We start from the raw sequence: 16,220 nt of genomic DNA on the forward strand, positions 1-16,220 counted from the left end.
GCAAGGGGAATCCCACCCACAATGAGCAGGATCAGTTTTTGGTAAATCTGCATATTAGAGCAAGGCAGTAAGGCTTACTCTAATGTGCAGATTCCCAAGGTACCTGAGGATTTGGGATTCAATCCCTTTGCCTCGGGATCTTGGGTGAATGCCGTTTGGTACTGCTCCCCAGAAATGGGGATCAGCACTTGTAGGGGTTTACAAGGGGATTGGAGGCCCCCAACTGCAAGCCTTTTGGCAAGGATGGTGCACTGGCACAGCTGGTGCCACCTAGGTACCCTGGCAGTGCCAGCCTGGCACCCTGGCAGTGCCAGCCTGGCACCCTGGCAGTGCCAGCCTGGCACCCTGGCAGTGCCATCTGGGTGCCACATCTGGCACTGCCAAGGTGCCCAAGTGCCAAGCTGGCATTTTATGAATGTGCAATTGGGCTGGGGTTGCCTGTTGTGGGGTATGCAGGGAGACTCTCACGTGCTGGGTTCGGGCTGGTGGGCAGTTGGAGCTGTTCTTTGTGGGCCTCGCAAATCGGGATGGCATTTAAAAATGGCATCCCAATCTCACGCGACAAGGGGAAGTTACAGCGAGCGGATCTCCCCATTGTGAAAAAATGGGGCTGTGTGTGGCCTCGGTCGCACATTCCTCGTTTAGTCCCTTTATTGAAAGCGAGTCGCGTTGACTAGCCACGTGATTCTCAGCACTGCGAGTGCCGGGAAACACGTAGCTAAAAGCGCATGCTTGGGAACTTTGTTCCCTTTTGGGAAGATTGCGACCATAGAGTTAACCTGCCTGGCTTAAATTTAAACAAAGCTTGGCAGTTGACCGTCAGTTATCAGTTAACTGGTGCATTCTCAATGGCAACGTCTCTACCAATCAGAGTGCACTTGCCAACCAATTAGCACTCTCTGCTTATGCGGTGTAGATTGTTCTCCCTTTTACATATTGGTATTCCCTGTTGTCCTAATGAGTGCAAGATGAGAAGCTTCAAGAGCATGTGTTTCTGTTTCAGCAACACTCCTGTAAATCTTACCTAATTTTGAAGAAAATCACGCCTTACCTCATACTCCTGTGAAAACTTCAGGTTGTCATTTGCTTTCAGGTGTTCTGTATGTTCGGCCAGCTCTGCAATGGGGATCGGTGGGTGACTCATCATGCCTATGAGAGGACAGAACAGAGTGATATCACTTTTTAAAATAAAAAACAGCAGCAAAACAATCGTCAATTCAATCAGCAGTCCTGCATGGAAAGGCTGAAATGAGAGGAGTAGAGGAGGATCATGTGTGTTTAGAACATTACACCATCAGGGCTTGAAATTTATAACACAATAAAAGGCAGTGAATCCATCTTTCATTAAAAGAAACATGCTGGAATTCACTTAGTACATCTTCCCAGGGAAGTCGTTCATTTCTCACCTATTTCCCTAAAGTTCTGGGACCTGCCTTCAAACATTCTCCTTTCCACATAGGCGGATTGAATCACCCCCTCAACAGTTTCTATAACTATTGCCACACTTTGCCTTTCAGATTCCTCACCCCCCCCCCAACCCACCCACCCTCACACCAAGAAAGGCAAAGGGATCCAACTTTTCTTCTGAGGTGTCGACCTCTATCAAACATACAGGAGTATAACTAACTGGTGTTCTAACCAAAAGGTTTGCAGGTCATTATAATCAGAGTCAATTGTGATTCTAGAAGGTTGGAGCTTTCTAAATTAACCATTTTTGAATAAGGGGAGCCGCTGAGTGGGATTTTCCGGCCCTTTCCGCCAGTGGGATCTTCCCATGCTACCAAAGGGGACCACCCACCCCACCCCACCGCAGGGGCCAGCTATACAAAATGACATAGACCTCGGCGGGACCAGACTGGCAGCCAATGGTGAGCCCCTGCTGCCGCTGGTAAACATGCTGCGGGCGCAGGTGACTTTTCAAATCTCGATCCAAAGGTTTCTTCCTTCGGCAACGCTGTTTGGGTGACTGACTACTCAATGAGCTTGCTTTAGTGTGGGGAGCTCAGGTGCTGATGATCGGTGTTTAAAGATGTTCTTCGTTACCAGGTGAGAGAAGCTAAGTTGGTTGCTGTTCCCCACCCAATGAATTTCCAATTTCAGGGAAGGGGTTTTGAGACGATGGTGAGTGGAAGTTATGCTTTTGCACAGGCAGACAATTGGCTTCTTCGTGTGTTTCTGTCGGTAGATTTTTGAAAAGCAAGAGAGTCAACATAATGGAGACAGGCAGAAGAACAGAGTTGAGGCCACAATCAATTTAGCCATGATCTTATTGAATGGCAAACAGGCTTGGAGTGCCGAATGGCCTACTCCTGCTCCTAATTCTTGTATTTAATTGACCAGGAAGTTAACTTGGTTCCCTCCTCATTCACCAATGTGAGATCAGCAGCAATATCAGAGCAATGAGGCTGCCAACCCAAAGGGGGGAGAAGGGGTGGAGGTGTGGAGTTTTTATAAAAAAGAAGAAATATTTCAATCAAGGGAGAAGGGGGGAGGGGCAGTTGGCTGCTGAATATTGGGGCGTAGTTGTGAATCTCTTAGGTAGCCGAGTTCTCAATGTGCAGCCATGGGTAGTGTTCAAGCTCAGACCAGGCCCACTGGAGGGGAGAAGGAATTTGGGGGGTTGTTACCGGGCTTCCGTCATACTCAGTCAAGAGTTCAACTTAGCATTGGCATTATTGATCACATGATAACAAGTTTGGCCTCAGAAGACTTGCAGAGACGGCAGGAAAGAAAGGAACCAACAACAATTTGAAAGGAAGATACCCTTGAGAACAAAATCATTCGTCTGCACTTAGGACGTAGGTGCTATCTGTCAAATATCTCAGTTTCCAGAGACATTTTCAAGAACATCCATTTACCATCAGCCCAGTACCTGCAGTACTGACACACACCTAATCAGCCTGATAAATGTAGTGCTCCTTGGCGATTAAATGGCTGGGGATGGGGGGGGGGGGGGGATATATATTGTGTGTCTAACATGCTGTTTGAGACGCTGGCGGCCACTGATAATATTTGAGTGAGGTCGGCCCAAACTGAACTCGAGATATTTTAAAGTTGTTCTCTCATTAGGAAATTCTGACTTGCCGGCCACAAATTGGTATCTACAAGTTACGTGAAGTCAGAAACGTCACACCGATTGAGTTCCTGATTACCATTTTAAATTGTGTTGCTACATTTGTCACACATTAATGTTCAATAAGTTGAAATGGATCGTCTGCAGAAAAAGCACAGCCTTATCCTTCCCCCAGGCTTGCTGAACATTTTTTACTTCAATTTTGATGTGTTGGGGTGAGCAAGACATTTCAGTTTGATGTACAACTGGAAATACTGCGTTGTCATTGTTGCCCGACGTTTATGTTGATGCTTGGGCTTCTCTGGATTCCTCCTTTCCCCATCCCCAATCTTATATCTGGCTTTCAGCAGAAGCAAGGATTCTTAATGGAATTACAGGCTCTCTTGTGGGGATAGTGGGTAGAGTTTTCTGGTTGCTATGGAGAATTTCAAGCCCTGTTACAGAATCAGCAGAGTTGGATCATTTGAAGCAGACAATATGGACATTAAAATCGAGGCAACACAGAGATGAGAAGCAAGCATGGAATCATCATCAGTTTTTGTGGTGGGCCGTCATTACAGTTTAATTCACTGCCACGAGAAAAAAGTGGGAGGTGTCACCTGTGCCGTGGAAAACACCCAATACAGACATACTCTCTGGCACCTGTTTTCAGGTCCGCCACCCACTAATTTCCACACACTACCCCAGTTTTTGGTGTACGCAAAGAAACTGCCTTTGTTCTGCTCCTTTTCCCTTCTGGATTCCCTGTTGTCACTAATTACCTTACGGGGAGCAGTGGGAGTGTGACCGGGGGGGGGGGGGGGGGGGGGGGGGGGTGCGTGGTTGTGGTTGTGCTCTTACAAGATAGTTATTTCTTCCCTCAACTCACAGCCGTTTGGATGTTGAACACCCAGTCGACACCCAATGAAAGCTCAATTAACTTTTACTCAGTCTGGCTTGGATGCCAACATACTGTTATCAAAGCCCCTAAAACTAAAACTCTCACTGCTTTAATGATTTCTCTGCTCCATCCTTTTGACCTAATGTCTTCTCCCCATCCATTTCTTGAAGGTGCTGACTTATGCTGGGATATAATTCTAGTGATGACAACTCTCCCAACCCCCCCCCTCCCCCACCAACTCCCTGCTACTCCACTGTGACACTGCTTCCTGTGTGAAATCAGACTGCCAGAGGCAAAAGGCCAATCGACTAGCAAGTCATCAGTGCTCAGCTCCATCCTTTCCTTGCCTAATGGTCAAAGAGCATCTGACAGGATTGAGTTCTCAGATGAAGCTGGTTTCTTTCTTCCCTGGCTCAGGGACCGCACAGGTTTTTTGTAGTACACCAACCAATCAAGGCTCAGGCAAAGGAGGCCTAAAACCTTTAGGAGGTCAACTCCACAATGGACAACATATACCAACAACCCAAAAGCTCCACAATTCATTGCTTCCTGCAACTTATCATGGTACCAAGCATGGTGCCAGACTCCAAGGACACACTCTCCTAGCTCAAAGAGATAGGAGGCCATGATAAAAAAAAATCCATTAGGGTAGGGATTAACAAAGCCATCCTCAGTTTGAGCCTTGTGTTGTAGTGCATGAATTTAAATTTAAACCAATATGCTTACGGCGCATCACAATGATCTGGTACCATGTCCAATATGTTTCAGGTCATTGCAGTGGCATCCCCTGCACATTATTCTGGGTGGTACTGTTATTGGTGCTTGGGCAGGGGGCAGGAAACTATTAAGGCCACATTATATAACCCTACTATACCCTCCATATGGTGATGCATTGGTGCTAATGCCACTGCAATCTCTACCACAGACCCTGGCATGGGATGGCTATGTGTGCTGGCTGATGCTTCAGTTCTCTTGGTTAAAGGGGAGAAAACTGGCCACCATTCCTGCTGGAAGAGAAAGTGATTGTGTGCGTTTTATGTCGAGAGGGAATGAAACTCAGCAGGGATGCTGCTTAGCGGTTAAATACCCTGATCACCCGCTACCTGTCAGACCCTAACATGAATTATGGTTACTGTGGTGAAGCAGAACAATGAGCCGAAGGTTCAACGGGTTCACCAAAAGATAGAGGAAACATACGGTGTGGAGCACATTACCCAGTTGACATTACTGTCAGGATGTGATGTATGCACAGACCGATTGTGGTTCCTCCCCATCCCTGGACTTCCCCTACTGCCCCAGTATATGCTGCTCCTTTCAAAAAGGACGATAAATGCTCGCAAAGAAAAGGCCTCAAATCTCACAGATGAACAAACGTGACAGGCGTGGGAAGATGGGAATGCCAGGCCGGTGCAGTGAGAGGTGCTTGCTTGAGGCTTAGCTGACAACCCACTGTGCACCTACCCTGAGCTACACCTGAACTGGGAGTTCTTGATTGATGCTGACAATAGATCTTTTTTTAAATTGTGGTGACAAAAGAAAAAAAAATTGCTGCCCTGCAGCAGTGGCATCCTTCAGTAGGTGGATGAGCTCCCAAACAATCCACACAATAATGAGTTAATGTATCTGCAATTTACAATCGCTCAGTGGCGCTTAGGTGCACAGCTGAATCCAATGCATCACTGAGGTGAATGGATATCGAAAGGTTGAATCTTGCAGAAGCCAGATTCATTTCCATTTATATTACATTCCTCTTCATCCCACAAATGCTGTTAAAGTCTGCAGTGCTACTTATGCTAATTATACCCAGCTACAGACTAACTTCTCTGTTTATTTGTAATGTGTTGGATTTGTCTCTTGGCACAACTGAAGATCAGGAGCTGATCAATGTTGGGGGATTACTATAATGATACCAAAAGTGCTCCAAAAAACATGTTATCTGTCAAACAGGAGTGTCCGTGTGTCAACATTCAAGCAAATCAAATTCCCTCGCTTCCAAGACCAGGATCTTTCTAAAGGGATGGAAAAGGGGCACAGCTCCAGTGTTATACAGGGGAGATATTAGGAAATTGGTCCAGAAATGGGATTGAAGATGTGGCAGGCAATGTAGAGGTTAAATAGACTGAGGAAAAAAAGATGATAGGATGGAGTCAAAGGGATACGCCCACACCTGGCATAAGTTACATTGTCCCATTCAGACTTAAAGGTGTTACTGGGAATACACAGGGTGCCCCTGTTCAGCAAGGGCGAGTCACTCGAGATCCATTGTCATTTGGGACACTTCTGTCTGACCAGCTATTCACCCATTACAGAGTCGGATGGCTTCTTTACCCGTCAATGGGAGGTTAGTTTCATATCAATAGCATAGCTCATTTCTTTTGTATAAACGGGAGTGGGCAATCAAACAACCAAGATAATGCTGATGGGTTCAAGTCTGAGTATCACAGGAGAGAACCTTTGTTTGAGGGGCTGGGCAGAGCTTAGAAAGAGAGAGAAAGGATCCTGTTTTTGACAGGTACAGAGTGAAGGCTTTGGAAAGCAACCGAGAGATGTTGCCACCGTGGCAGCCTTTGTAAAAGGTTTCTGAAAGAATTTCCCTAACAGAAAAAAAATTACTTTGTAAATGAAAGTATCCCCTTTGCCTGCCTGTGTATGCGGAATGAGAGCTGCATGTTCATTTCAAGTGCTGTTGAATGGAAATTAGTGTGCTAAAGTTAAGAAACTGTATGTAATTTGTTATTGTTAGGGTTGCAGTTTAAAAGTTTAAATGTTGTTTTTATTTTATTTTAATAAAGTTTGTTTTATAAAACAACCAAGCCCGATTTCTTATGTTATCACTCCTGGAATCGATCTTTCTGCACCACCTTAAAAACTTGAAAGTTGCGGCTCTGGTCCAGTATCGTAGCCATTGCCGGGGGCTGACCAGGCATCCATTACACCAGACTCATAGGCAGAATGGATTCAGAAAAGCTAAAGCTGCTTTTTTTTCTTCCCATGTATCCACCTACAGTTCCCAACCCAGTCTGACATTACCATCTACAAAGTCTGAAAATACACCAGAGCTGCACCAATCACCGCTTTATTGCATGTCATTCACTCTCCAACCTTGCCCTTCCCATTATGGCGAAGAACGGTGCACCCAACCGTAATTGTACAATGTCACTTGTGTGGCATCGAGAGATGCGATAAGCTGCTGACAAATGCAAGTTCTGCTTTGAAATATAGAGCAAGAAAGATTAATTCTACCCTCTTTTGGTTAGAGACTAACAGCCTACCTGTCGATAGCAATGTGTAACTTAGCTCTTTCCATGCTTGCATCACCCTGGCTTCCAGCCAAAATCCAACTCTAATACATATAGACCTGTCTAGCTGTACATGAATGCACTGGTGATCTGAATTACATAGAATCTTAAAATCTCATACCACAGGTGGAGGCCATTTGGCCTGTCACACTTGTGCTGGCTCCTTAAAAGTGCAGTCGTGCTTAGTTCCACATCCGTGCCTTTTGTCTGTAAGCCCTTCATGCTCAAGTAACTATTCAACATCCTTTTGAAATTATTTATGGAATCAGCTTCTATCACCTTTTCAGATAGAGTATTTCAGATCCTGGCAACTCTCAATGAAAAAAAATTCTCCTACTAGAATTTTTTCCAATGATTTAGAATTCATGACCTTTAGTTATTGATCCATTCGCCTGAGGGAATCCTCTTTCCCTATATACGCTATATCAAAGCTTTCATTGTCTTGAAAATCTTTATTAGGTCATCTTTTAACATTCTCTGTTCAAAGAAGAACAGTCTAAACTTTTCCAACCTCGCTTCGTAACTAAAGTCCCTCGTCCCTGGTAACCACTTGGTAAACTTCCTCGATACAATTTCTAAGACTTGTGTGTCTTTTTTGAAGAGTGATGCCAAAATTGTCCACAATTTTCATTTATGAAGTTCTAGCATGATCGCTATTCTATTTCTCTATTTATAGACCCATATGACTCATATGCCTATTCAACTTACCCTGCCAACTATAAGAATTTGTGTATTTTCACACTAAGCTGTCTATGATCATCTATATTTTTCAAAATTGTGCTATTTATAGTATATGGGCCGTGATTCTCCACAACCACGATGGGTGGGAGAATAGCGGGAGGTCCGCTCCCGCACCTCCCGCTATTCTCCCACCCCCCCCCAAAATGGCGTGTTCGGTTTTCCGATATGCCGCTCGGAGAAACGCGGCGGCCCGCAATTCTTCGACCCGGATGGGCCGAGCGGCCTGCCGTTCCCGACCTGTTCATGACGGCGGCAACCACACCTGGTCGCTGCCATCGTGAACATGGCGTGCCAGGTAAGTGTGGGGCCTAGGGGGGGTGGATCGGGGATCGAGCACCACGACCGGGCTCGGGAGGGGACTGGCCCGCAATCGGTGCCCACCGATCGTCGGGCCAGCGTCTCAAGGGGACGCACTCTTTCCCCTCCGCCGCCCCGCAAGATCAAGCCGCCACGTCTTGCGGGGCGGCTGAGGGGAAAGACGGCAACCGCGCATGCGTGGGTTTGAGCTGTCCAACCCGCGCATGCGCGGCTGACGTCATTAGGCGACGCGGCGGCGTCATTCTTGGCGCGCCGGGCCTTGAAGCCAGGGACAAGGCCCGGCCGCCGAGTTTCCCGGTACGACCCGCCTATCCCCTGGGTAGGGGAGAATAGGGGGCCAGGAGAGGCTTCCGACGCCGTCGTGAACCTCTCCAGGTTTCACGACGGCGTCGGGCCTTGCGGAGAATTCCGCCCTGAGTCTTTCCATATTAGTTTCCGAAAAGTGCATAGCTTGGCTTGGAACTGAAATTCATCTGCCATTGTTCTGCCCATTTCATATGCCACTCTAAAGCCAACAACTACCCTCATCACTACTTCTACCTTGCCAAAGTTTTGTATCATCCGTAAACTTTATAATACTGTTCCCTACACTTGAAGCTATGGTTGTTTAAAAAGAAAATTGTAGAGTAATGGACCCAATCAGTCCCTTCGTGAACACCTCCAGAAACCACAGTCTAAAAAATATCATTCCATCTTCGCTGCCTGTCACTGTGTTAATTTTGTGCTCATGCGATCCCTTTCCCATTAACTTAATTTTCTTAATAAGCCTCTTGTGTGGAACTTAGTCAAATACCTTCTTAAAGTCCACGTATACAACATCTACTACACCGCCTTGATAAACTTCATTAAACAAATTCCTGTCAAGTTAGTGAGACATGGTTATCTTTAATAAACCCACTCCTTGATTAACCCATACCTTTTCAACACATTGCCCCGGTAATGATTTCCAATAACTTCCCCATACTGGTTTATTCCTTTCATCTTTCTTGAATAGAATTTAATCTTCAATGATTTTTGCACATTTGCCAATTTTTTGTAAAATCATGTTGCAACATTATTAAGCTGTGATATTACTTAGTTCTTAACTATTTTTAAAGAATCTAATGTTGTGGGGTGCAAGCAGGGCAACCTCGTAGAGTTTGAAAATAGGTTTATCACAAACAAAAATAAGTATTTTTAATCAGTGCCTAATCCACCACTGGTGAAGAACATGATTTTAAATGACTTAAAAAAACTGCACAGAGCCAGTTGTTACCTGTCAATAGTAACACCAGTTTCTTAATCAAATTTATAAAATTCAAAAGCTTTTAAAACATACCTATTGTAGTTCTGGCGCCAAATTATTTTTTTAATTTTAAAAGCCTCCTCGAAGGCCAGCAAATGGGTGCAATTAACTGCAATTCTCAATTATGAATTTGATCTAGGGGAGTGGGGAGTGGCTAAGTATGTGGGAAAGGCTTATATCTGATGCAAAGCATTTATTTTAAACAATTGGAATGTTTTGCAAACGAACGCAGAATCTCAAATGGGCAGCGCAGTAGCACAGTGGTTAGCACTGTTGCTTCACAGATCCAGGGTCCCAGGTTCGATTCCCGGCTTGGGTCACTGTCGGTGCGGAGTCTGCACGTTCTCCCTGTGATTATGTGGCTTACCTCTGGGCACTCCGATTTCCTCCCACAAATCCCGAAAGACGTGCTGTTAGGTAATTAGGACATTCTGAATTCTCCCTCCGTGTACCCGAACAGGTGCTGGAATGTGGCGACTAGGGGCTTTTCACTGTAACTTCATTGCAGTGTTAATGTAAGCCTACTTGTGACAATAAAGATTACTTTACTTAACATTTTTGTTGGATGTGATAATAATCCAAAATCCTTTTGTGTTCGTTTGGTTGATTTCAGATGAATTGCGATGAAAATAACAGAGGAACTACAAGCCAGGATTCTGTTGTGAAACAAGATTTTTTATGTCTGGAGCAAAAAGCTTCCTGTTTAACCTAGATTACTGGTGAAATCTGAACTGGAATGACTACATCAGCATGGAATAGGAGATGGAAGTATGGGGGAGTAAAATGTTTTATTCAATAAAAGGAGCGGGTTTAGGATTGACTTAAGCATGCTGAAAAACTGCAGTCATCTTTTTCCAGCATCGGTTCCCCTTCAAAATATTTGAGGAAGCACTTCTGACAGGCTCATTTATGTTTCCTAAAATCATAGAATTCCAACAGTGGAGAAGGAGACCATTCATCCCATCGAGCCTACACTGACCCTCCGAAAGCACCTTCCTAGACCCCCTCACCCACCCTATCCCCATAACCCCACCCAACCTTTAGACACTAAGGGGCAATTTAGCGTGGCCAATCTACCTAACCTGCACATCTTGGACTGCGGAGGAAACCAGAGCACTCGGAGGAAACCCACACAGACATGGGGTGAACATTCACCCTCCACGTGGACAGTGACCCAAGATCAGAATCAAACCCAGGTCCCTGGCGCTGTTAACTTCGAACAAAAAGGCAGATAGAGTCTACTGCAGCATTCCAGCAAGAGGGGTGGGGGTGGGGGAAGGAAAGAGAGAGAGAGACAGACAGACAGACAGAGAGACAGAGAGACAGAGAGAGAGAGAGAGAGAGAGAGAGAGAGAGAGAGAGACAGAGAGAGAGACAGAGACAGAGAGAATGGTGACATCTGGAGAAGAGAAGTGGTGCGGATCAGAGGCGCAATGTGTGGAAATTCTCTGACGGAGGTTACGTGCGTGATTACAATACATCCATCAGATTGTGAGTGAGACACATTCTCAGAGGTCAGGTGTCAACTGTTTTCTGAATCCAAATCAATCGGGGTTGGAGCAACAAAAAAAATGTCGAACATCCCCTCTCCTCCCATAAAGCGAATGCCTATTTTGTGTGGGAGATGCCCTATGCTATGGGCGACAAATCCATTCTCAGATGCTCGAAGGCTGGCACCTGGAACCTTATCCTCAGGATGTGGAAGACCCCTCTCTCTCCCTCCTTTCTGACCACCTCCCGCAACATCCTAAAGGTCAAATGACCACCAGGTGAAACTGATGAAGCCACAAGTCTGCAGACAACCCTGGGCTGGAAAGGGTTAACATTTGAAACAAACAGTTAAAAAGCATGCACAAGTGTGAGGAGCTAAAAGCTTAGCCAATGAGCAGCCAAGGAGCCTTAAGAGAGAAACACAGATTTAAAAATACACAGAGGTGGGTAAGGAACATAGATTATACACATATATGTATATATGTATATATAAATAAAATCCATATATATATATATATATATATATATAAATGTATATATAATAAAAACAAAACATAACAAAATTATAAAAGTCAACAAAACAATAGGCATAAAGTGCAAGTGGGAACTAACTTGCAAATTCGGGTTCACTGAGGGGGCTGCTGACAACAGATTCTGTGAAAAAGAAACATCAGCACGTGAACACACTTAACCCTACAGGTTGGCAGAACGCAACTCAAGGGGGAAAGAGAACAGAAAATAAACGAGGAACTCAAACAAACAAACAAATGCACGAGTAAACAGTCCGACTGCAATCTGGCCCTTTGAAACAACTCAACCATTTGTGAAGGCTTTCTTACCTGTTGCCCTTCTCTCTGGTGGCTCGCTTTGTTTCAGACACAGCCGTTGTCATGGTGCCCGAGAAATGCCGGGAGCCCCGATTACGCGAGGGCAGGTACCCAGAATGACAATGAAAACAGCTGATCCTGGTGGGGTTGGGCTCCGGCAGGATCCCGTGATCGAGAGTGGACAAGTGGCAGGACAGTGTCCACAATCAGACTCTCGATACTTCCTTCACCTAACCTGACCCCCACGCAGGGTTGCCAACTCCGGCCGAACATAATTCTGGAGGTGTCATCACGCACCCACCTCCACTGGCCTAATTAGTTAAGAAGCCTTATTAAAAACCCTTGATCTAATATTTTTACAATGAAAGAAAATGAAAATGCACAATGTTTCCTGGCATCAGTGTCCTGGAGATTAATCTTTAACTCCCCCTGGAGTGGGCCGTATCATCCTGGACAGTTGAGAATCCTTTCCCACACCCCATCCATTTTCTCCCTTCTTTTTCTGAACGCATTGGCTCTGCCTGGGTCAGAATTCCACCAACCCTTCTGAATTAATTGACAAACTTCGAGAAACTCTTCAAACAAGCCAAATCATTGGTAAACTGGATTTCCCAATGTAATGGCAGAGCCTTGTGAAGTCAGCTGTGGACCTCAGCAGTCAATGCATTCTGTGATCCAACTTCTTTGAAATGCGACTATGTCTTAAAATGGCCCTTCATAATAATTTCATAATAGGTAGTAAAACATATTCTTCTTTGTGATGGGACCTTCCAGACCAAATGCATCTGTTTTGAAAAATGAATCTTGTGTTATGCCTCCACCAGACATGCTCATAAGCCATTCCAATCTTCCACTTAGGCTGTTTTCTAGTTGGCTTGTAATGCGTATGCAGGAATCGGTCTCAATGCTTCCTAGTTTTGTCCCTTGCTCCCCGTTCACTTTGCGCCTCGACTGTTGGGATTGGTGCCAAAGCTCTGGGGAGTACTGAGTTCAAACCTTTGTTCCACTATTTCATGATGATGCTTTTGCAGCATCTGTGTGATCTCCCTCACAATGGGACGCAATTAATGACACAGTCGAGGTTGCCAAACATTTCCCAAAAAGTAATCTCGGCTGAACAAACCAGTAATTTCTGGGTGGTTGTTTCATTAATCACTTTGGTGGTAGACGTCCACTGACGATTTAACATTTGGTTGGGAATCATGTTTCTCAGGCATCTGTGGGGACACCCCAGTCACCTCGAAGTGCCACATTAAAAATCCACACATTTCAATATTTGATAGAAGGTAAGATTTAAAAGAGTTCAGTTTTGAAATTACTTCATTCCCTATAGGATACGACAGAGACCAAAAAAACACTCTCCTTTACTCTGATTGAAGTCTTGGTTCCTCATTTTAAATGCTCACATGGCAGTGTTCCACGAGTGAGGGCTTAGGCTCCCGGCCCTTTGCCACTCCAGCTCTTGGGAAATCTACTAGAAGATGGTCAAGGATGGTGCAAGTTGGCTTTCCTCTGTCCCTTAAATGCCTCAGTAGGCTAAAAGCTCCTGCTATATACCACTTGAAATGTCTGGCGTATTGAGCCAATCCTCAAATATCTCCTTCCGTACTGTAAATCACGAACCAGGCTAGAAACACTGGGAGGAAAAAGGAGTACTGTTTGCAGATCTTCACAGGAGCGAAGGGGGAAACACAAGCTTGAGGTAGCCTGGGGGTGAAATCAGCAAAATCCAGGGAACTAGGCATATAATTCATGCTGTCAAGCCCACAGATAGCACAATTTGAGCTCCATGACATTCTACCATCCCGGTACTTTCCAGGAATCAAACAGCTTGACCAGCTCTGAGCAGATTGTTCAAACCATCCACAGTCCAGAAAGTGACAGACAACACGCATAGTCTTGACAGTAGTGGTCAATTTCTGTGAATATCAGATCTATACCAATGCTGCTGGAAAGAAAACGGGGAATCTCCAGTGATCCATGACGATTACAGATGTGATTGTCTTTATGGCACAGTGCCCCGATGTTGTAAGTCTGTGTAGGATCCACTGACCTCCATGGCAACCTTGTCACTAAAATATTCCAGCCTTTGAACGTCAGGAAACGTGCATCTGCTCTGGGCTGATGAGTGCGCCATTGAAAAGACCAAACGCTGATAAACAATTCACCTACAGGATGCTAAGGTAACCTGGACATAGCTGGTGAGTTTCTCCTATAATCACTGTTGAGGTCCATCCCTCATGCACATAGCTTAAAGACCGGGATCCAATATCACTCAGATTTGCTGAGTGTCCCATCCTCATGATCTCATGAGAAACTGGGACTAAAGATTTACCTATCCCATAAGGATTCCCTCTTTTAAAAAAACTGATTTACCACAAATACTGAGTTCTGACCAGGGCCAAATTTAGAAAAAATGAGTATATTCTCATTCTTCACATAAAAAATTTTTGTTCAGACCCAATTTTGCAGAATATGATGGAGGACGTAGAGGCAACATTAGCCCGGATATCAGGCTTGTAAAGTAATATTAATATGGTTTTCTATAGTGGGTAAACTGTTTTGAGGGTAATGCAGGAGAGGTGAGGTGAGGGGTTCAGAAGACCAAAGGCAGTTTTTGCTCTTGAAAAACACCCCAGCATTTTCTTTAAGTTTTTAGGTGATGAAATGTTTTCTGTGCTTATATTGTGCCACTCCAAGTTAACTTTCCCTCCTCGGTCCTTCCCTGAAATTAGGTTCACTGGCTCAAACATACACCAGCATTACCCAACAACTACCTGCCAGTTGTTCAGAGCTGCAAAGCATTGCCCTGCACTACTGGAATGAACACTTTTGCCAAGACAACTCTGTCGCCGACTCCCAGAAGAGGAAAGCTACTGTAGCCTCTGGTTTTCGCGGAGGTCTCCAGTGAACTTCCTTTACTCAGAGGCTCACCAACACTTCTAGGATAGGTGGGAGCCTGAGGAAAAAAAACTAAAACCGTGAACTTGGTGTTCACTAATAAAACGAAAATGCATTTTTGATTATTTCTGTTGCACCAATACACAATGCACCCAGTTAGAAGGCCCCATCTTTACCTGGCGTCTGGAAGTTGATGCGTCTCATTTCTACTGGGTCTGTGGGATGATGGGATGGCACCTCTGCGTTGTTGAGAAGGCACTTAGTTCTCGGATCACTTTCTTTACGTTTTCTATCATTGGAATCAAATATACAGAAGTTAGGTTGCAAGTTTGCCAAGGGCACTGGTTACACATAAATCACTGCAGCCAGTCAGTAAAATTGTGGATTTATTTTGTTTGTGGATCTTCTGCCCCATAACCTGAGTTCTCTAGTTTTGCTCATTCCTTAATCAGGTTGCCTGGGCTTCTGACGGTAAAGTTATGGCACTTACATGCTGTTTTGTAGCTGGATTCAAATTCATTTCACATGGAATCAAAATGGCCATCAGACAAGAGATGAAACCTCCATCCCTCCAAAAAGTGTGTTTAAAGCAGACATTGATAAGATTTCTGATTCATAAAAACGTAAAGGGTTCCAGTAGGGGATAGCGGGTGGCAAAGGCACTGAAGTATCGGATCAGTATTAAATGGAGGATAAGGCTGAATAGCCTACTCCTGTTCCAATGTTCCTGAGCCAGAGGTGGAAAACTTGTATCTAATACACAAACGCCATTCAGCCACCGTCAGGCAGATTGCCTGCAGTGTCTTGTTCCTCACAATTTAGCACACCAGGGTAACTTAGAGCAAATGATAAGATTTTGCAACTCGTTTGTACAAAAATTGATTCTGTCATTAGGTTCTCGAAACAGCCCAGCAGGACGGTGCAGTGATTACCCAGCTTTCTCAGTAACATACAGCGATGAACTTATAAACAGCTTTTTGTCAAAAGAAACCATAACCATTTTGTAACAATTAATACTGAATAAATTAGTTAAAGTTAATTATGACTGATACCATTAATTTTACAGATCGATAGAAAATACAAGAACACAAGAAATACGAGCAGGAGGAGACCACATGACCCTTTGACCTTACTCTGTCATTCAACAGTATCATGGCCGGTCTCGGATTTCAATCCACTCTCCCGCCAGGTTCCAAATGGTCAAAATGATGGGGCATTTGCAACCCTATGAGGTAGAAGATTCCAAATATTCCCGAACTTTTGAGTGAACTAATTTCTCCTCATCTCAGTCTCAAATGATTGGCACTTTATCCCGAGTCTGTGACCCCGTGTTTTAGATTTCTGACCAGTGGAAACAATTGTCTACCCTGTCAGGCCCCTTTAAAATCTTGCAAGGCTTCAATGA

General features: G+C 44.7%; 1 protein-coding gene across 36 annotated transcripts in view; it reads right to left on the bottom strand.

Moving 5' to 3' along the window:
* Positions 1-16,220, bottom strand: part of LOC119952981 (receptor-type tyrosine-protein phosphatase S-like) — a 561,150-nt gene that overhangs the window by 102,631 nt on the left and 442,299 nt on the right. For 25 of the 36 annotated variants that reach the window (XM_038776673.1, XM_038776678.1, XM_038776682.1 and 22 more), the window contains 3 exons: positions 14,992-15,104; positions 11,700-11,741; positions 1,052-1,149 (listed from right to left, as the gene is read on the bottom strand). In XM_038776673.1, the coding sequence (XP_038632601.1) occupies positions 1,052-1,149; positions 11,700-11,741; positions 14,992-15,104 (253 nt within the window). The remainder of the gene's footprint in view (positions 1-1,051; positions 1,150-11,699; positions 11,742-14,991; positions 15,105-16,220) is intronic. The other 11 variants (XM_038776700.1, XM_038776702.1, XM_038776701.1 and 8 more) reach the window with 1 other exon arrangement.

Source organism: Scyliorhinus canicula, chromosome 18, assembly GCF_902713615.1.
Source record: "Scyliorhinus canicula chromosome 18, sScyCan1.1, whole genome shotgun sequence".
In the NCBI taxonomy this organism is placed as follows: domain Eukaryota; kingdom Metazoa; phylum Chordata; class Chondrichthyes; order Carcharhiniformes; family Scyliorhinidae; genus Scyliorhinus; species Scyliorhinus canicula.